At 42.0% G+C, this 18,669-nt stretch overlaps 1 protein-coding gene across 1 annotated transcript; it reads right to left on the bottom strand.

The window, feature by feature from the left end:
- Window positions 1-5,151: 5,151 nt before the first annotated feature.
- On the bottom strand, window positions 5,152-18,169 carry LOC121160550 (PC-esterase domain-containing protein 1A-like). Its single transcript, XM_040986436.1, has 2 exons — window positions 17,268-18,169; window positions 5,152-5,269 (listed from the first exon to the last, which is right to left on the bottom strand). The coding sequence occupies exons 1-2, from the start codon at window positions 18,167-18,169 to the stop codon at window positions 5,152-5,154; spliced, it is 1,020 nt and encodes a 339-aa protein (XP_040842370.1).
- Between the last annotated feature and the right edge of the window lie 500 nt (window positions 18,170-18,669).

Here is an 18,669-nt window from a genome sequence, read left to right as displayed (position 1 = left end):
GGGGGCTGATGTCTAGTCTGGGTATGGCTACAGTGTTCCTCATCACAAGTGTGGACTGGATCTTAGGTGTGTCAGACTGGGCTAGATTCCAGTACCCATTGGAGTGGGTGTAGGATAGACTAGGCTAGTTTTCAGCCCCTACTGAGCCATGTGTGAGCTGTGTCTGGGTGTGGAACAGGTTTGGCTGATCTGTAACACCCAACAGTAAAAACCAGAATGGGTGAAGGCCAGTCAGGAAAGGCCACTGTTCCTGCTAAGACAAGAGGTGGACTAAGTAGGGCTAGCTGATGGACCCACCAGTGTGCGTGAGACCTGGAATGGGAAGAGGTTCTGATGGAGGAGCTTGGCAAACTGCTCTGTCAAGACACAGTCCCTGCAGGTGAGTGCAAGAACCAAGACAGGGAGCAGTCCAGACCAGGCCATAGAACGGTACCCACCAACATACATTTGGCACAAGATGGGGGTGAACCAGGCTGGGCCAGTTCGTATCACCTGCTGGCGAATCTGAGCACCAGAATGGAGTGTGGGTCAGGCTGGGTTGGGTCACAACACAAGCCAATGCTCATGAGGATCAGGACTGGAAGCTGGCAGGGCTGTGCTAGGCTGTAGCCTCTAGCAGCATGAGTTGGAATTGGAGGTGGGCTGGGGCCAACCTGGCTACAGCACCCACTGGCAAATGCTGAGGTGAGGCTAACTGTGCCAGACTGGGCTGTAGCACCCAACCAGAACATGTGAGACCTGGGAGTGGGAGGAGGAGGTGAAGCCAATAGTGGGGATGTAGAGGACTCCCCTGCTGAACCACCATGCCCTCTAGAGAGTGTGAGTTGGAATGGGGGCAGATAAGGCTAGGCAGGGCTACAATACCTATTGGCCTCATATGAGCTGGATCAGGGGTAAGCCAGGTTGGGTTGACTGTTCCTACTGCTGCATGCATAAATCAGAGTGAGTATGGGTTGACTGGGCTTTGTCAGAACATCAGCTAGTAGATGCTGGCAAGTAGGGTAGATGCTGGCAAGTAGGGCAAATTCTGTCAAGTTAAACTTCAGAACCACCTGGAGGGTGCAAGATCTGGGAGTGGGAAAATTAGGGAACCAGTGGGTAACTTCCTCTTGGGTTTCCACTCCTATTGCAGAGCATGACAACCAGGACTGTGGTAGGCATGGCCAGAAAGTAGCACCTGCCAGCAGGTATGTGGTCTGGATAGTGGGGCTTGATGGGTTGAACTAGGTTACAATGCCCATTGACATATATGAGAGCTGGATGGGATGTGGGACAGACTAGACTAGGCTGCTGTACATACTGGCAAGCACAGGGACCAGGGCAGGATGCAGGACTGGTGGGGTTATTGTGGGCCGCTCCGATTAGGCTGCAGCTCCCACCAGTGTCCGTGAAGGCTGATTGTGTGGTGGGCAGGATCGGGCACAATACCCACTGGTTTGTGTAGAAGACAGGGCTGGAGACAGAAATGACCCATTAATTGCAACCACTATCATGTGCATAAGCTGACTGGGGCGATGGATTGTGCCAGACCCTGTATTGGCAAGCACACACAAGAACCAGATCTGGTATCACCTCAGATGAAGTTTCCATGGGATACCCCCAAGTGTACTGCTTGACTCAGAACCCCAACCATGGAGAGAACTGAACTGTATTACTGGACTCAGAATCTCAACCACAGGTTCCATGGTCTGACCGTGGAGTGTATGTGTCAGAGCTGGGCCTCCTCAGTGGCTTAGATGGAGCAGTTGACAGCATGTCCAGGTGCACATGGAGGATATAGCAGTAAATTGGAGTCTGCAGATGACACTTGGTACCGCAACAGAAGACAGAGAGCGGAAAAAAATTTATCAACTACCCCCAGCCAAGTGTTGGCAGTGAATATCTGGGCAGAGACTCTAAGGTGGACTGTATCAACCAGTGGATTCTGCAAAGATTTCATTGTGTTTGGAGTGCCAAGATCGGCAGTAATTCAGAACTGTTGAACTATCAAAACCTCATAAGCATGCCCTCAGAGCATGCCCCACATCGGGGAATCTGTGGTGGTGGTGGGTGGCTGCATCCATCCCAGGATGCAGAGGAATTTAAGAGGCTGAGTGTGATTTCTCTCCTTGTGTCCCACCTTCCCCCAGAAACAGGAAGAAAAAAAAATGTGGAAATTGTGATTTCACCTAGTTTCCTGTAGTCCTGGACCCTGTTCACCCTAATTAACTATGTAAAAATTATCAAAACTAAAAATAATTTAAAAATCTTAAAAAAAAAAAAAGCCAGAAAAACACCCCCTCAGTAGACACCAAATCGTTTTTTCTAATCTCATGCATGCTTCATGGTGGGACAATTTAATTAATGAATTTATTTGTTTATTTAATTTATTTGATAAACATCTACTCATTTTTATTGCAAAGGCAGATTCACAGAGAGACACAGAGAAGGATTCTCTGTTGGTTCACTTCCCAAGCAGCTGCAATGGCTGCAGCTAAACAGATCCAAAGCCAGGAGCCAGCAGCCTGGAGCCTCTTCCCAAGCCTCCCAAGCAGGCCCAGGTCCAAAGGCTGGCCACAGGCAGGGAGCTGGTTGGGAAGTGGAGCAGCCAGGGTAGGAACAGGCAGCCTTGTGATGCAGTGCATGCAAAGCGAGGAATTAGCCACCGAACCAGAAGTCAGGCCCCAAATAGGGAGATTTAAATTGAAGCACCTTAGAAATGTTTAAAAAAGAAATAAATCCTTCTAGATTTGGCTTAGTTTATCACATTAGTATTGCTGGTGTTTGTGAAAGAACCAACAGATGGAAGAGATCTCTTCTCTCATATTTCCTCCCCTCTTCCTAAGCCCATATCTAAGTATAGTGAAAAGAAATCAATAAAAACTTAAGAAAAATTGTTTATATAAAAGCTTAAATTTGAATTGAACATGTAAATCTGTTTGTTGTAAGTCAATTTAAAGTATTTTAAAACCTCTGCTGACTGTACTCCCTGAATGAGGTGTGTGTGTGACAAGGAAAAGCACAAATCTTTATTCTCATGTTCATTCCTATTAAAAGAAAAATTAAAATGATAAAAGGTTAAATAATAAAAGGCTACAATCTCTTCAAGTGGTCTAGTCCTGAGTTTAACACATATCCTTCCCTCCTTTTTTCGTCCATCTCTTCCTTCCCAAAATACTGCTGAGCATTTTTTACATGCCCAGCCCTGTACCAGGTATAGGGTTACAGACAAAACTGAAGCCCAGTTTCTACCTTCAAGAATCTTTCAGAATCGTCTTTTGACAACTCAGTCACAAAGCTGGAGGGAAGGTGTTACCTAAAACAATAGTCCCCCAGATCTGTGTACTGTGGATTGTAACCACGTAGGTGGCAACCAGGGACATGCAATCATTACTAAATAAGACTAAGAGGAAAAGTTAGGATGCTATTTTGGGTCAAGTCATTTTCATTAGACTTTAACATATTCCAAACTTGGCCAATTGCCAATTGTTGTTGCGCCTGAAGTTTGGAAAAACAGTGTGGATGAAAAAGAAGTTTAAAGTGAAAGTCTCCTGAGAAAGAGTAGGTATGTTAAGGGAAATAAGAACACTCCTTAAGGTTACCATGGGCTTCAAGTAAGAAAAAAGTCACATAGTTCCTGGTACCTAGGTGATCAATAAAAATTACTGTTAAGGGAAAGATCTGTGTCAAAATGATGTAGAACTTTTAGAGGACAGTTTTCAAACACAGTGTCTGGCACAGCCTGGGGAGACAGCTGGGTGTGCCCTTAGTCCCACAATTAGAGAAGTTATATGTTGGGATGGGGAGCAAATTTTATGCCTTTCATTTCAGGAGTAGTTCTCTCTGGCTGCCTTGCTCCTTTCATTCATTCTTTCTGATTCTGGAAGCTTCACATCAGGGCTGAGAGCCTCTGCTGCTTTTCCTTATCTTAAAAGAAAGATGTACTAAAGTTTCCAAATTAACAGGACTGTTATGTTCCAGGTGAAGTGACAAGGCTTGGCTATGTTACCTTCTAAAGTGGTTTTAGTTCCATCATCAGATAGAAAGTTTTAGACCACATCCATGGGAATTTAGGCATTAACATTAGGATCCAATGTGCTACCATTAGCCTGACTCCAGTTCCTAAAGTCTGACAAGACACATGAAATGATATAATAATACCTGTTGAACACCTATGCTAAAATAGTTAAGGCCCGCTGCAATGATGTCAGGCTGGCTCAGTTTCCACAGAGGTTGTTTGCATCAGAGACTCTGGAAATGCTGACTAACCTTGGTGCTGTGATTTAAATTCCAAGAGTGATTGTGAGGAGTGTGACCAGTCTGGCTGAATCTGACAATTTGTGGAATCCTTTTGAAATCCCCAAGCATCAGTGAAACAGCTCAAGGAAAAGACTCTCACACATTGTTTGAAACAGGATGGGCAAATGCATACAGGTTCCTTCTATAATACATGTTGTGTAGGAGACATGGCTGGGAAATAGAGAGGCATCCCATGAAACCCTGAGCAGTTTAGCTCACAAATGATATTACTAAGGAAGAATGGTTTAGAAGAAAAATTACACCTTCTAGGGATCAAGAAAGACTTGGAGAAGAAAGGACAAAGTACACTTTATCCTGAAAATAGACTTAGCAGCTGAGTATTAAGGGAACTGGCAGGAGTATTGAGTATTAAGGGAACTGGCAGGGGAGGCAGGCAGGTAGGTAATTATTCCATCGTGGAGTATCTGCTCTTGATATACCTTTGGGTGGATATAAGTCTTCTTTCATATTCTGGATTGGTAATATGGAATACAAATAACTAATCAAGGTTGGGGAGAACATCAGGAGAAACAACTCTTACTTTGAAGTTCTAGAATTCAAAAAGTTTCGTTTGTCCTTTGTCCTTTATCATCACCCGTACTTTTTCACTTTTTTTGGTCTATATTTTTATTTCCATTCCATCTCTCGGGTTTTGTTTAGGCTTTCATATTGCGAATGACCTCAATCTCCCTTAGGGAATGGTAGATAAGATAATTCAGTAAAGAATTATTTTTCTTTCCTATGTGTGTGCTAAGTGGTGTGGTGCCATCACCACTCTGAAATACTAAACGGATTACCTTGAGAAAAAAAAAACTTAGACAAAAATTGCCTAATTGCTGGATTTCTTAGGCAAAAAATCTTGGACAGGCTTGCCTATTTCCTTTTCTTGATGCCCCAGTCCAACCCATCAGCAAAGCCTGAGGTTTTAACCACAAATATCTCTGAAATCAATCCTTCCTCACTGTCTTCATCCAAACCCTTGTTCCCAACCCTTGAAGGGAAAATAGAGTTTGCAATTTTCTCCTAACCTGTCTCTCTCTCTCAATCTATCCTGCTTCCTGCCCATTTTAAACCTATATCCACAGCGGCCCTTTTACAAGTCAAGTGAGACCGTGCTACTTTCCACATTTCTTACCTCAAACAGAATAAAAACCGAAGTGATACTATGGTCCACTGAGCCAGGGCTATACCCCGGATTTGCCTGAGCTAGCCAGCTATCATTCTCTAACTTGATCCTCAACTGCCTGGACATTTAAAGAGTTCATACTTTATCCCGAGATTTGTAGGGCTTGCTATTTTGCCTTCTTTAGTTTTGTGCTACAGATTAATTTGTACTGTGCTTTATCTGATTTTCTTATATCACACTTTTCTCCATTCTAACATACTTAACCTACTTTATACTTCTTCATAGCACTTATTGGTGTTTAATTATATTTATTTGTCAGTGTTCTTGATTAACAATGGCTTTAGAGAACTTTTTAAATGATTTATCCCCATAGTCTAGTCAGTGCCAGGCACCTAGTATATTTTATCAATTATCTGTTGACTAAATGTTCAATACTATAATTAGGGTTAGGACCCAGCATGGTAGCCTAGTGGCTAAAGTCCTCACCTTGCATGAGCTGGGATTCCACATGGATGCTGGTTCTAATCCCAGTGGCCCTGCTTCCCATCCAGCTCCCTGCTTGAGGCCTGGGAAAGCAGTTGAGGATGGTCCAAAGCCTTGGGAACCTCTACCCATATGGGAGACCTCGAAGAGACTCTGGGCTCCCAGCTCCTGGCTTTGGATTGGCTCAGCTCCAGGGGTTGCATCCCCTTGGGGAGTGAATCAGTGGACAGAAGATCTTCCTCTCTGACTTTCCTCCTGTGTGTATCTGACTTTCCAATAAAAATAAAATAATTTTAAAAATTAGGGTTAATTTTACGCCATTGAAGTAGAGAGAATTATGGGAGGGGGTGGGTTCTCAAAGCAAAGCTTACCCTTTTCCTTGTTTACTTACCTCAGGATTTTAAGTGCTTCATTTCACAATTAAAAAGAAGCAAACACCCTACCCTGACAGCTGGATGCTAGATTTTCTACCATTGTCTATACCTACAATGCCATTAGACACTTTAAAACAGCAGAATGTTGGATTTGTGACTATTGCTAAAGGACTATACTAGTCTAATAATGGGAGAGAAAATGGTAGTGGGGGAAAATTGGTGATGGGGAGAAGGAGACATGAAGGAGGGGAATCTATACCTACAAACTGTACCATGGAAAAATAATAATTAAAAACTTAAAAATAATTTAGTTATCCATACTTGGTATTGGTTGTTTGCAAGTCACAACTGGTACCTAAATATGATTCGTGTTCTTCATCATAATTAATGATTTTTTTCCCTACAGCTGACCATTGGAAAAATGTTTTTTATCTACATAGTTGATGGCTTCTTTCTTTAATACAGCAAAAGTTAGAGTGCAAACATACTATAATCACTGGGATTATACTCGCTGAGATCACACCCAATGCAAAAGATAAAATCTTCCTTCAACTGTTGCTGTTGTAATTGTTTCTTTTCCTGGACACATCATTTTTGATTTCTGCTTTTCTGACTCATTTCCTGTGTCTCATTTTTTTTCTAGGAGACTTTTTCATATCACGGAGTTTCATATTAACTAAAGAATCTAATCATTTGCACAGACAACTAATAGATTTGAAACACAGAGCTGTCTGTAGTGATTGTTTCTGCAGAGAGTGGGCAGTCTTTCACATTGCCTGAACTTTGATTCTGTTGTTTAAAACAGTGATGCCTGCCTTTACAAAATACATTTGTATTACCATTGCATTACATATAAATTACCATAGATATTTATTTATTTCTACAAATGGTAATAGAAATGTCCACCTGGTAGGGTTGTATTGAGATTTAAATTATACAGTACAAAGAGAGCTCTTGGAACATAATCACAGGAAGACATCTAGTCGTGTTAACTTCTATACTTACTCCAGTAGTCAAGGACCATTGTCACGCTACCACTTTGACAACTGTGTTCTCTGATTCTCTCTTCTGCATCTTGGGATGCAGTGTGTGAGATGTAAAGGGAGAGAAAGCACTCGGCATTTTGGCTTGCAAACAGTTTCTGGATTGAATCCAATGAGAAAATGAGTATTTGGGTAATTATGCTTTTCATGACATTTCTTTCGGATCACTATTAAATAGAAAGCTCTTACTGATGTTATCACAAATCGTCTAGGATTTTTATTTTAGACACGCTACATTTTCTTGCTGTTGGCCTGCATCTGCTTAGAGGATTCAGCTCAGTTTCACAAATGTTCACTGAGCAACTACTATTGATTAGGTGACAGAATACGGTGGTGACTCAGAAAATCCTCTCGCTCTAGATAGCTTAGTTTTCTGAGGTGGCCTGGTTTTGGTCCCATCTTTCCCAAGCCTGTGAACCAGGAGACTACAGTAGTCTAATCTGGATCTAGAAGTGCCAGCTCATTGTTGGATTTGGCTCCAAATCAGCAACTTGTCCTGAACCAATCCCATAGTGTTTCCACGGGCATCAGTGGGAATTTTGAGGGTGTATCTGAAAAGAATTTTGTTCACTCTTTGCATTCATGCTAACTAGAAGCAGGCAGAAGGTTTGATGCTTATCTCTTCTTGTTCAGGTTTCAACATGCCAGGCACCTACTGCTGTGGAACTGGTAAGAACATTTGAGACATATAGTTCTTCCAAAGCAGATACACAGGCAGAAATGTTAAATCATTAGACCAAAAGGGAACTGATAGAGGTTATCCAGTCTTCAGATTCTAGAATCCAGTTCAACCCACACATTTATAAATTCGTCAGAGGTTCTGTGCTATCACAGGGATGATCGTGTTTAGGTGGAACTATGAGTTTTGAGTCTTAAAAATGCCATTTCCCATAACTGTGGAGTATCTATTTCATTCCTCAACTTCTATGGTATGATGAGCCATTAGCACGTCTGCCTGTAAGGTTTCTGTGTTGGCAATATGCCTTTCTTAAATGCCAGATAGAGTTGATAAATAATTAGAAGATGACTTAATTTACCATGGAAAATGTGACCATTATCTCATATGGAATTCTTTTCTCCATTATTCTTTCATAAATGCAAAGCAATTCCCTTCTCAGATGTGCTGTGTGAAGGTATTTGAATCATACTCTTTAATTGGATTCCATCGCTTTTACAGCTTCTACTTGGTCACACTTTTTTTAAAATAAGATTTATTTTTACTTTTTATTGGAAAGTCAGATATACAGAGAGGAAGAGAGACAGAAAGAAAGATCATCCATCAAGTGATTCACTCACCAAGGGGTTGCAACGACTGCAGCTGAGCCAATCCGAAACCAGGAGCCAGGAGGCTCTTCCTGATCTCCCACACAGATTCAGGGTCCCAAGGCTTTGGGCCGTCCTTGACTGCTTTCTCAGGCCACAGGCAGGGAGCTGGATGGCAACTGGGGCCACTGGGATTAGAACCGGCATCCATGTGGGATCCCGGGGCATGCAAGGTGAGGACTTTAGCCACTAGGCTACCATGCTGGATCCTTGGTCATGCTCTTAAGGGGAAAGGAAGTAAGTGGCAAGCAAGGAATGGTCAGTTGGTGATAAACAACTTCTTTTGCAAATTAACAATTAAAGGAACAAGATAAACTTCTTTCACTTCTAGAGATGGCGCAGTTAATTACTGATGTGTCCAGGTGGAATTGTAATCCAACAGAATCTTTTTTATTAGCAAAAAGGAAACCTGGATTACCATCGACTCAAAAGCTAGGAGAAAGTCGACTAACCGAAGAGCATCCTTGTAGAAAGATGAGATGCTAATTTTTAGAGGCACTCAGCAGTTAGAAAATCAATTTTTCTTAACATTGAGAATTATTGAGTGGCTGGAAAAGCATCTCACTCTATGAAATATAGTCATGTTCTGTGCCTTTCCATTTTATTTACTATTTAAAGCACACAACAGCTAGTTAACCAACTACTTATAAAATATATTTAATGTTTAGAGGCACTCAGTGTGGTTATAAAATGATTTTAAGGGTATACAAAAATGGTTCGTTAACCACGTTTCATGAACTATAGTTCCCTCTGGAAAAACAAAAATGTTTTCCCTGGCATCCTGCAGCATCTCATCCTAAAGTTTGTAAATGGCTCCTACTACTCAAACCAGCTGCCTCACTGGCTTTTGATGCTAGCCACTTTACAGCACACACCAGAAAGATCAATACAGCTCCTGCATAAGTGTCAGAGCACCATGCACTCAGAGGCTGTTAGACTCTGTGATGAAGAACAGCTTGATAGATGCAGTGAAATTAAAAAGCAAGCACAAATCCCAGTGAAGGGGTTATAGGACTGCAGTCTCTTCTCGGTGCATGGTGAATTGATGGGTACACTGTGATTCAAGACACATGGAAATGAGCCTTAGTGCCTACCATGGATACGCATTAGTAAGTTTATGGTCTCTGACAATATGGGGAGAGTCTAACCCAGGATGGAAAAAGAAAGGAGTCTCTTTTGAAGGAAACTGTTGCAAGAATTGTGACAGGAAAGACATAGGTGTCCCCAGCATAAATTTAACATGGAATATTCAGCTCCATTTATTTTCAATATTCTGGTTCTTTGAAAATGTACCACATTGTAAGCACTAATTTTCATCTTTCACTGTTGCATTCCTTGGCATTGATTATTGAGGAAATGCGATGAAAGTGTTGTTTTCCATTTCCTGTTCAGGTAATCAAGCTACAAGAAGGACAGGAAGTTCACTTTGTTTACTTTGCTATCTGGCTACATCTAGCCTGGAGGAAGGCTGCCCAAGACACTTCAGCACTAATGCAGGTCCAAGATGTGACTGTGAACAGCAGCCATCATCGATACTTGGACTTACTAGCCCACGGAGGACAGTTTTGCTAGCAAGAATAATCAGTGTAAAATGTTGATAGTTGATGGGGAGGTAGTCTTTTAATTTTTTTTTAATGCCAAACCAGTTAAAGAAGTAGATAAGGTCAAGGAATTAAAACAGAAAATTTTAAATGTGAGAGGTTGTTTAGTGAGTGTTCTGGGCCACTTGAACTAGTGCTAGATGAGACATTTTGCTTTCAATCTGGCATGGAAGGGCCTTTGGAAGTCATCATGCCATTCTAACAAATAAAAAGCAAGGAAATTGAAAGGCAACAAATCTTAAATCCATCAGCGATTTGAAGTCACAGGGCATACCGCTACTTCTACATCCCCCAAGCTGGACAAACACAGATATAGGAATTCACAACTTCCTGGCAAACCAAACTTTGCGGGAACCAGTAGTAGAAAGAAAACCAAAACTATAATTGACCCATTTCCAGAGGAAATGGGCATGGGAAAACCTGAATGCTAAACTCTCCGGGGAACCTCAGGAGTAGGCAATTTCCAGACTGATTGTGTCTTCAGGAGTCCTACAGGTTCCCAAAGACAAGCAGAAGTACTGTTCACAGGCTCACACTTCACGCCAGGAGACAGGAAATGTGGTCATTTTAATACATACTCAGTGCCTTCCGTGCTTAACAAGGAAAAGGCTTCACTCAAAACAGTTTCACTAAGGCCTAGTAATCTACTGGGTTTTCATCACAACCTTGTTTTACAAACGGGAAATACGCAACTTTAGCACCCCTCTAGCTATCCAGAAGCCGCAGAAGTGGGGGAAGAACCTGTGTGAACTTTACAGCCTAGGGACACACCTCACTAAATTGGTATCTAATCATAGGACTATTCAATGGGCCTACCTCTACCAAAATGTACTGCCATATCACCAAAGGTTTATTCATTACAGCACTTTTTAAAAAATCTAGTACACCATGCCTCGTTTTCAGTAAAAAATGAAAAGGCATTCTAAAATTGAAATGAAGCACTGGGACAGAACAGGTTATCAGAATCAGACTCAAACATAGTGGCTGTAAGAAACAGCAAGTCAACGATTTAAAACAATTCTGAGAAACCTGCTAATGATTCTACTGGGAAAAGCAGACAATGTATAAGAACAGATGGAAATTTAGGAAAATATAAAGTAGCAATAAAAAGTGTTTTGACTGAAATTAAGAGTATCTTTGAAGGATTGCCTCAACTGAGCAAAGAATCAGTTTGGTAATGCAGCCAAAGAAACTTCCAAAACTGAAAAACAATGAGGAAAAAAAAGTAATAAAATATAATGAGAATCCCAGAGGAGAGGAAATAAACAACCATCATTTTTTAAATTAAAAATATATGCACATATATATATATATGTATATTTTAAAGATTTACTTACTTGAAGGCCAGAGTTACAGAAAGAATGAAGGACAGACGAAGAGGTCTTTTTACCTGCTAGTTCACTCCCTAAATGGTTGCTGACAGCCAGAGGTGGGCCAGCCTGTGAAGCCAAGAGCCAGGAGCTTCTTCCAGGTCTCCCACGGGAGTGGAGGGGCCCATGGCCTTGAGCCATCGTCGCTGCTTTCCCAGTTCATAAGCAGGGAGCTGGATTGGAAGTAGAGCGGTTGAAACATGAACCTGTATCCATATGGATGCCAGAGGCACAGGAGAAGCACATCATCATGCTGGCCTATAAAATTTTTATTTTATATATATGTATATTTAAAAAGAAATGAACTGAGAATTTTTACAAATTAATGTCAGAGACCAACTTATAGATTCAACGATGAAAGAAAATGAAGCAAAACAAAAACAAAAATCCTGACATATCATACAGAAACTGCAAAAAAAATCAAAAATTAAAAACTTGAACAAAGTCAGAGGAGAGAAGCAGACTGCCTATAGAAAAGGATAATCATTGCATCAGATTTCTCCTCAGAAACTACATGCACAAACAGAGAGGGGAGTGAAATATTTAAGGTATTTTTTTTTCTTTTACCAAAAAAAAAAAACCACTCTCAAAAGTATAATTTTGTAATATTTCTTCAAAGTGAAGGAGAAATACAATTTTCTTAAACAAAAAAAATGGAAGAAATTTGTAGCTAATAAGCCTGCTTTGAAAGAAATGTTTAAAGAAGTTCATCATAGAGAGGAGATAGAAGATACATTGGTCAGCAATTTAGCCCTACGTAAAATGAAAGCATTAGATAAGAAGAAGGGAACTACAAATGTTTAATTTAGTGTTGGTCATTGGTGAAAAAAAATTTCTTTGTTTTAAATAATAAGAGCAGCAGTGTATTTGGCGATTTTTTTGGGTAATCTTACACAACTGAAGCGATATTTGAAAATAGACTTGGGTAATATTTGTAATATAATTAATAGTAACCTATTACTAAAACTCATTAGTGTGTCAATATAAATTAGAAACTATAGGACAACAATAAAAACAGATAAGTAAATCTGGTAAAATAAACAAGAAATAGAAATACTAAGAAAAAACATAGAATCATATGCAATGCCCAATTAACAAAATAAAAAAGTTAGAATGTGACAAAATTAGGAAAGAGAATAATTTCAGTGAACAGGAAATAGTAACAAATATGGCAGATATTAACAATCGTCTTAAACATCAATAATTTTATGATCTAAACATACACAGAAAAGACAGGAATTGTTAGAGTAGATCAAAAGATTCAACTATAGGTTGCCTATATGGACACATATATAGATTAAGTATAAGCAGATTGAGAACCACATGTTTCCATAGCCAGAGTAGCTATGGTTATTTCAGACGCAACGAATTTCAAAATGAGGAATGTTATCAGGGACAATCATATGACAAATTTGTAAATTTTTCAAGATGTAATGATTCTTTTTTCAAAAAAGATTTTACTTTTATTTTTTATTGGAACGTCAGATATACAGAGAGAAGGAGAGACAGAAAGGAAGATCTTCCATCCATTGATTCATTCCCCATGTGGCTGCCAATGGCCAGAGCTGAGCCGATCTGAAGCCAGGAGCCAGGAGCCTCTTCCGGGTCTCCAATGCAGATGCAGGTTCCCAAAGCTTTGGGCCATTCTTAACTGCTACAAGCAGGGAGCTAGATGGAAAGCAGGACCGCAGGCATATGAACTGGTGCCCATACGGGATCCTGGTGTGCACAAGGCTAGGACTTTAGCCTGGCTCTATGTAAAGACTTGTAATGTATATGCACCTAATGGCACAGTGTTAAAATACATGAAGCAAAACCTGGTAGGGCTGGGATCGCTGCTGTGGAGAAGCAAGCTGAGCCACCATTTGGGATCACATTTCATATCAAGAGTGCCAGTTTTGAGTTCTGGCTGCTCTGCTTCCAATCCAGCGTGCTGCCAATGTATCTGGCAAAACAGTGGGTATGTACCTGGGTATGTACCTGGCCTATGTACCTGGGTTCCTGCCACCCATGTAGAGGATGAGGATGGAATTCATGGTTCCTGGCTTTAGACTAGCACGAATTTGCAGTTCTGGCCCCTTGCAGAGTGAACTAGCAGATGAAAAACCTCTGTCTCCCTCTCTCTGTTATGCCTTTCAAATAAATAAATGTAAAGAAAAATAAGTAGTAGTATTCCAAGGACAAAAAGATGATTACACTATTATGGTAAAAACTTTCAATACTCTATCAAAAACAGAACAATTGAACTCGACAATATCAATCAATCAGATACAACTGACAAGTATAAAACACTTCACACAGAATATTCGCCAAGCATGACCACATTCTGTGCTATGAAACAAACCCTGACAGCATTAAAAAGAACTGAAATCCCACAGTGTCTGCTGTCCACATGGAAGCTTAAGTAGAAATACATCACAAAAACACAGCTGGAACTTCCTCAGTTACTTCAAGATTAAACAACACATTTGTAAAGAGCACATGGGTCAAAGAAGTTGTAAAAGAAATTTCAATATGATCTGAACTAGAAGAAAATGTGACGTATCTTACCAAAGTGTGAGACGCAGTAAAAGCTGTGTGTAGGCAGCAATTTTAGCAGTGGATGCCTAGATTAGGAAAGAAGAACAATCTGAAGCAGGTAAATGAAGCCCCCGCCCAATTTAGACAGAGAAAACAAATTAAACCTAAAGTTAGGTGAAACAAAGAGGTAACTGAATCAGAAATAAACTGCCATATCAAAACTGGGGTGCAGTAAAAGCTGTGTGTGTCAACAGAAAATTTTAGCAGTGAATATATATATATATACACACATTATGTATGTATATAATAAGAAAATTATTATATATTATATATTGTATATTATATATTATATATTATATATTATATATTATATATTATATATTATATATTATATATATTAGGAAAGGAGAAACAGCTGAAGCCAAAAAGCTAAATTTCCACCTTAGAAAACATGCACAGAAGAATCTTGAAACATTAGCAAGTCAAATCAATACAGCAAAATAACTATTCTCCATGCGGATGATGGAAAAGCTGCTTCCACATTTAAAAACCAATTAATATAATGCATCACATCAGCAAGGTAAAGAAGAAAAAGCATACCATCAATTAAATAAACAAATATACCGAGCATCTGACAGAGTCCAAATCCATTCATACCCTTACAAATCTCAGAAAAATAGAAAAGACTGGGCTGCTTCTCGGCTTGACTAAATAAAAAAAACAAAAACACAAAAACTTACAATTAGCAGAAGCTTTCCCAGGGAGAGTAACGAGAAGGAAAAGATGTCTTGTTTAATATCAAACAAAGCAATAAGAAAATAAAGTAAAAGACTTGAAATTAAAAATACAATGCTAGGGGGCCCAGCGCCATGGCCTAGCAGCTAAAGTCCTAGCCTTGCACGTGCCAGGATCCCATATGGGCACCAGTTTGAATCCTGGCAGCCCCACTTCCCATCCACCTCTCTGCTTGTAGCCTGGGAAAGCAGTCGAGGATGGCCCAAAGCTTTGGGACCCTGAACCTGCGTGGGAGACCTGGAAGAGCTCCTGGATTCTGGCTTCATATCAACACAGCACAGGCCGTTGTGGTCACTTGGGTAGTGAATCACTGGATGGAAGATCTTCCTCTCTGTCTCTCCTCCTCTCTCTATATATCTTGCTTTGCAATAAAAATAAATCTTTTAAAACACAACAAAAACAAAATATACAATGCTATTTACTATTAACCAAAATGAAGTATTTTAGGTATAAATCTAACAGACAATGTACAAAATCTACAAGAGAAAAAGTACTAACGTCTGATATAAGAAATAAAGAATAAATGGATAATCCATACTCAGGAACCTCATTATTGTCAGTTCTGTCCAACTTGATCAGTAAATTCCAGGTAATCCTGTTGCAAGGTGTAAATATTTGCAAACAGTCACAGACTGAGTCTAAACTTTTAGAGGGATAAAAGACCCAGGCTACACAGTATTAAGAGGTTAACTTAAGAGAACTAGTATTATGTGATTTCAATTCTTAATACAGGGAAATTGATCAATGGAACAGAATAGAAGCCCCCAAACGAACATACACAGTCAACTGATCTTTAGCAAAGGGCCGTCTCTTACAAAGCAGTATATATTCTTACCATGTGAACCAGCAATTACATTCCCTAATATGGTCTCAAATCACTTGAAAATACATGCTCACTCAAAAAACTACGCGGAAGTGAATTTAATAACTTTATTCATAATTGCCAAAACTTCCAAGCAATCAAAATAGCTTCAGCAGGTACATGGATCAATAAACATTGCTATGTCCAGACGATGGGCTAAAATGCAAAGCTACAAACAAATGAGCTAGCAGGACATGCATAGACATGAAGGAAACGTAAACATATTACTAAAAAAGAAAACTCAATCTGAAAAGTCCACAGACTATGTGATTGAGTCTAAATACAGATTGAAGAAAAATCCACATGTCACGTGACTGAGTCTGTCTACGTAAACACTAAGTCTTATCATATACACATTGCTGGAGATTTGGCAGAGAGAACAAAGTGGAAAAAAATAGAACAAACTTTTAAGGCAGTAAAACGAGTCTGTTTTATACTAGAAACATATCATTAAACTTTTACAAATCCACAAAACTTAGGCACTGAATGAACTCTCATGTAAACTATGGAGTTGGAGCAGTAATTCTGTGTCAATAATAGGTAACCAAAGATGACTGTCCTATCTCAGCTAGGATGTTGGAAGCAGAAAAAGCAGTGCCTGAGGCAAATTAGGGAGTGTACAGGCAGACTGTACTTTCTACTCAGTTTTCCTATTAACCTAAAATTACGCTAACAAAAGTCGATTTTAACAAAACACTGGACATGTAATACCTGAACAATAACACCATTCACAATGAGAGTAAATGCTGCACATTTCTAAGAGAAAAATTACAATATTAATTCTCGTATCAGTAAAAGCAAGACAACTTACAGAGCAAGGGCTGGAGATTTACGACCATGATTATATGTAAAACTAATGGTGAAACGTGAGTTAACGGAAATGCTTTGGTAAATTTTCAGTCTTTAACGCTCGTTTTTTCTTTAGCAGAAGCATAACGATGAATACTACTACTTTGAAGAGCTACAATAGGAAAAACAGCTTTTTTTTCTCTTTTTTTCTCTCTCTTTTTTTTCTTCAACAGCAAGAGTTTTTCCCTACAAGTGCTAAGAGGAAGGCGACAGTGTCCTATTTTTAAGATGACCCACGCAGGACCAGGGGTCAGGGTCTAGACAGAATTATCGGGGCCTTGTCTCCCGCCGGGCCGGGGGCCACCTTTCTGAGCGCCGCCGACGTCTCCGTGAGTCTCCGGAGCGTGGGCGAGGGTAGGGAGAAAACCTCCTGGCTTGGTGGGCAGCCCCTGAGCGGATGGCGCCCAGCGGTGCCTGCGGACCAGCCCTCAGGGATGCTTCTCTGGGATTCTCGGCCTGGCGTCTGGATGACTCACTGTAGAACCGCCCCTGCTGGAAAGGCTGGTCAGAAGGCCAGTGTGCCCAGTGCTGGTAGGGCATCAGAGGAGGAGGAGGAGGTGGAGGAAGAGGAGGAGGAGGAGGAGGTGGTGGTGGTGCAGACGGGGCATAGATCCCTGAGGCTTGCGTCGGGATCTGAGGGTACCAAAAACGGAATGATGCTGCGGCACAGGCTGATCTGTCTTGGTCACCTTCGGTTTCTACCAATCTGTCCATGATGGCTGGACGTTGGCTAATGGGAGCAGCAACTCTGTCCCAGAGGCTCTGGGAGTGGCGCTGGGGCAGGTCCACGCCCCAGGCATCGGCCAGGTGGGCCAGCAGGAGCTGGGACAGGTGCCTGTGCGCGTACTTGTCCCAGTGCACGCCGTCTCCCAGGCGGTGCTGCCAGGCATGGCGGAAATGGAAATGCAGGTCGAGCACGTCGAAGCCGCGCCGGCCAGCCTCAATGGCGCTGTAGAAGTTGGCTTCGATCACGTCTTCCCGCAAGTGGGCGGTCGCGGGCTGGCCGTCCTCCGGGAGGAAGCCCCCAGAGACCACCTGGGCCACGGGCATGGCCGTATTCCACACCAGGAGGCAGGATGGGGGAAGCACCTGCTGCATGCGCCGGAACAGGCTCTTCACATCCTGCCTGTAGCTTCTTGGAAAGTCCTGACCGTACCTGGACAGATCCCAGAGGCAGGAATTCATGATGACCACGTCTGGGGCATGCTGGTCCCAGCGCAGCTCTTCTAGAACACTCTCGACGTACTGAGAGTATACACGCGTCAGAAAGTAGAAACGCACCTGGTGGTGACCAGTGCGGAACTGGCGCACCTCGCGGTAGTTTGATCCATTATGCATGCGACCCCACCGGCCACCTTCCAGAAGCATGTCGCTTTCGAAACTGAGCTCACCCTTGGCCTTGAGCTGCCGAGTGGACAGCAGGCAGTCTTTCTGCAGGAGCAGCACCAGGTCCTTGTAGACGGCGCGCTGGACCGAGTCCCCCAGGACGACCACGAACTTGTTGTGTAGCAGCTGCTGGACCTCGGAGCTTCGGAGCTGAGTCATGGTAGCTCTGGATGGAGCGGGCAGCCGGGCTGCTTCGTCGTCGTCTTCCCCTCGAGGCAGGTTCCGTGGGAGAGCGCGCGCAAGCGAGCTAGCTCCCAGGAAGGAGAGGTTAGACGGCCAGAGAAGCAGAGTGAGGCAAGCGGCGTCCGCCTCAGGAGCTCTCCTCAGCAGCCGCGTGCCTCTGAGGCGTGACCTCTGAGGCGGAAGCCCCTTCCCGTGCTTCCAGTGCTTCCAGTGCCGGCTCCACCTGGCGGAGAAGAGGCGCCAGAGTCCGGCCTCTCGGGGGCTGGGTGGGGGTTGGGAGGGCTCTGCGTGCTGGCGAATCCCGGTATGTTTTTCCAGAGGCCGAGTTTGGAACATTGGCTGTGGGTGCGGCTAAGTCCTGTTTACCCAGTTTCTTGCAAAACAGGGACGGCCTGTCACAGATTCCGCTAGTGCGTGCGCCGGGTGAGTTTGAGTTTGCCTCCCCCGTTTGCCGGTGATAGAAATGCCATGGCTGC

The sequence above is a fragment of the Ochotona curzoniae genome, unplaced genomic scaffold, assembly GCF_017591425.1.
Source record: "Ochotona curzoniae isolate NIBS_2020 unplaced genomic scaffold, NIBS_Ocur_1.0 contig_4514, whole genome shotgun sequence".
NCBI lineage: Eukaryota > Metazoa > Chordata > Mammalia > Lagomorpha > Ochotonidae > Ochotona > Ochotona curzoniae.
The sequence above is the reverse complement of the archived record's forward strand: the minus strand, read 5'-3'. Positions and strand labels throughout refer to the sequence as shown.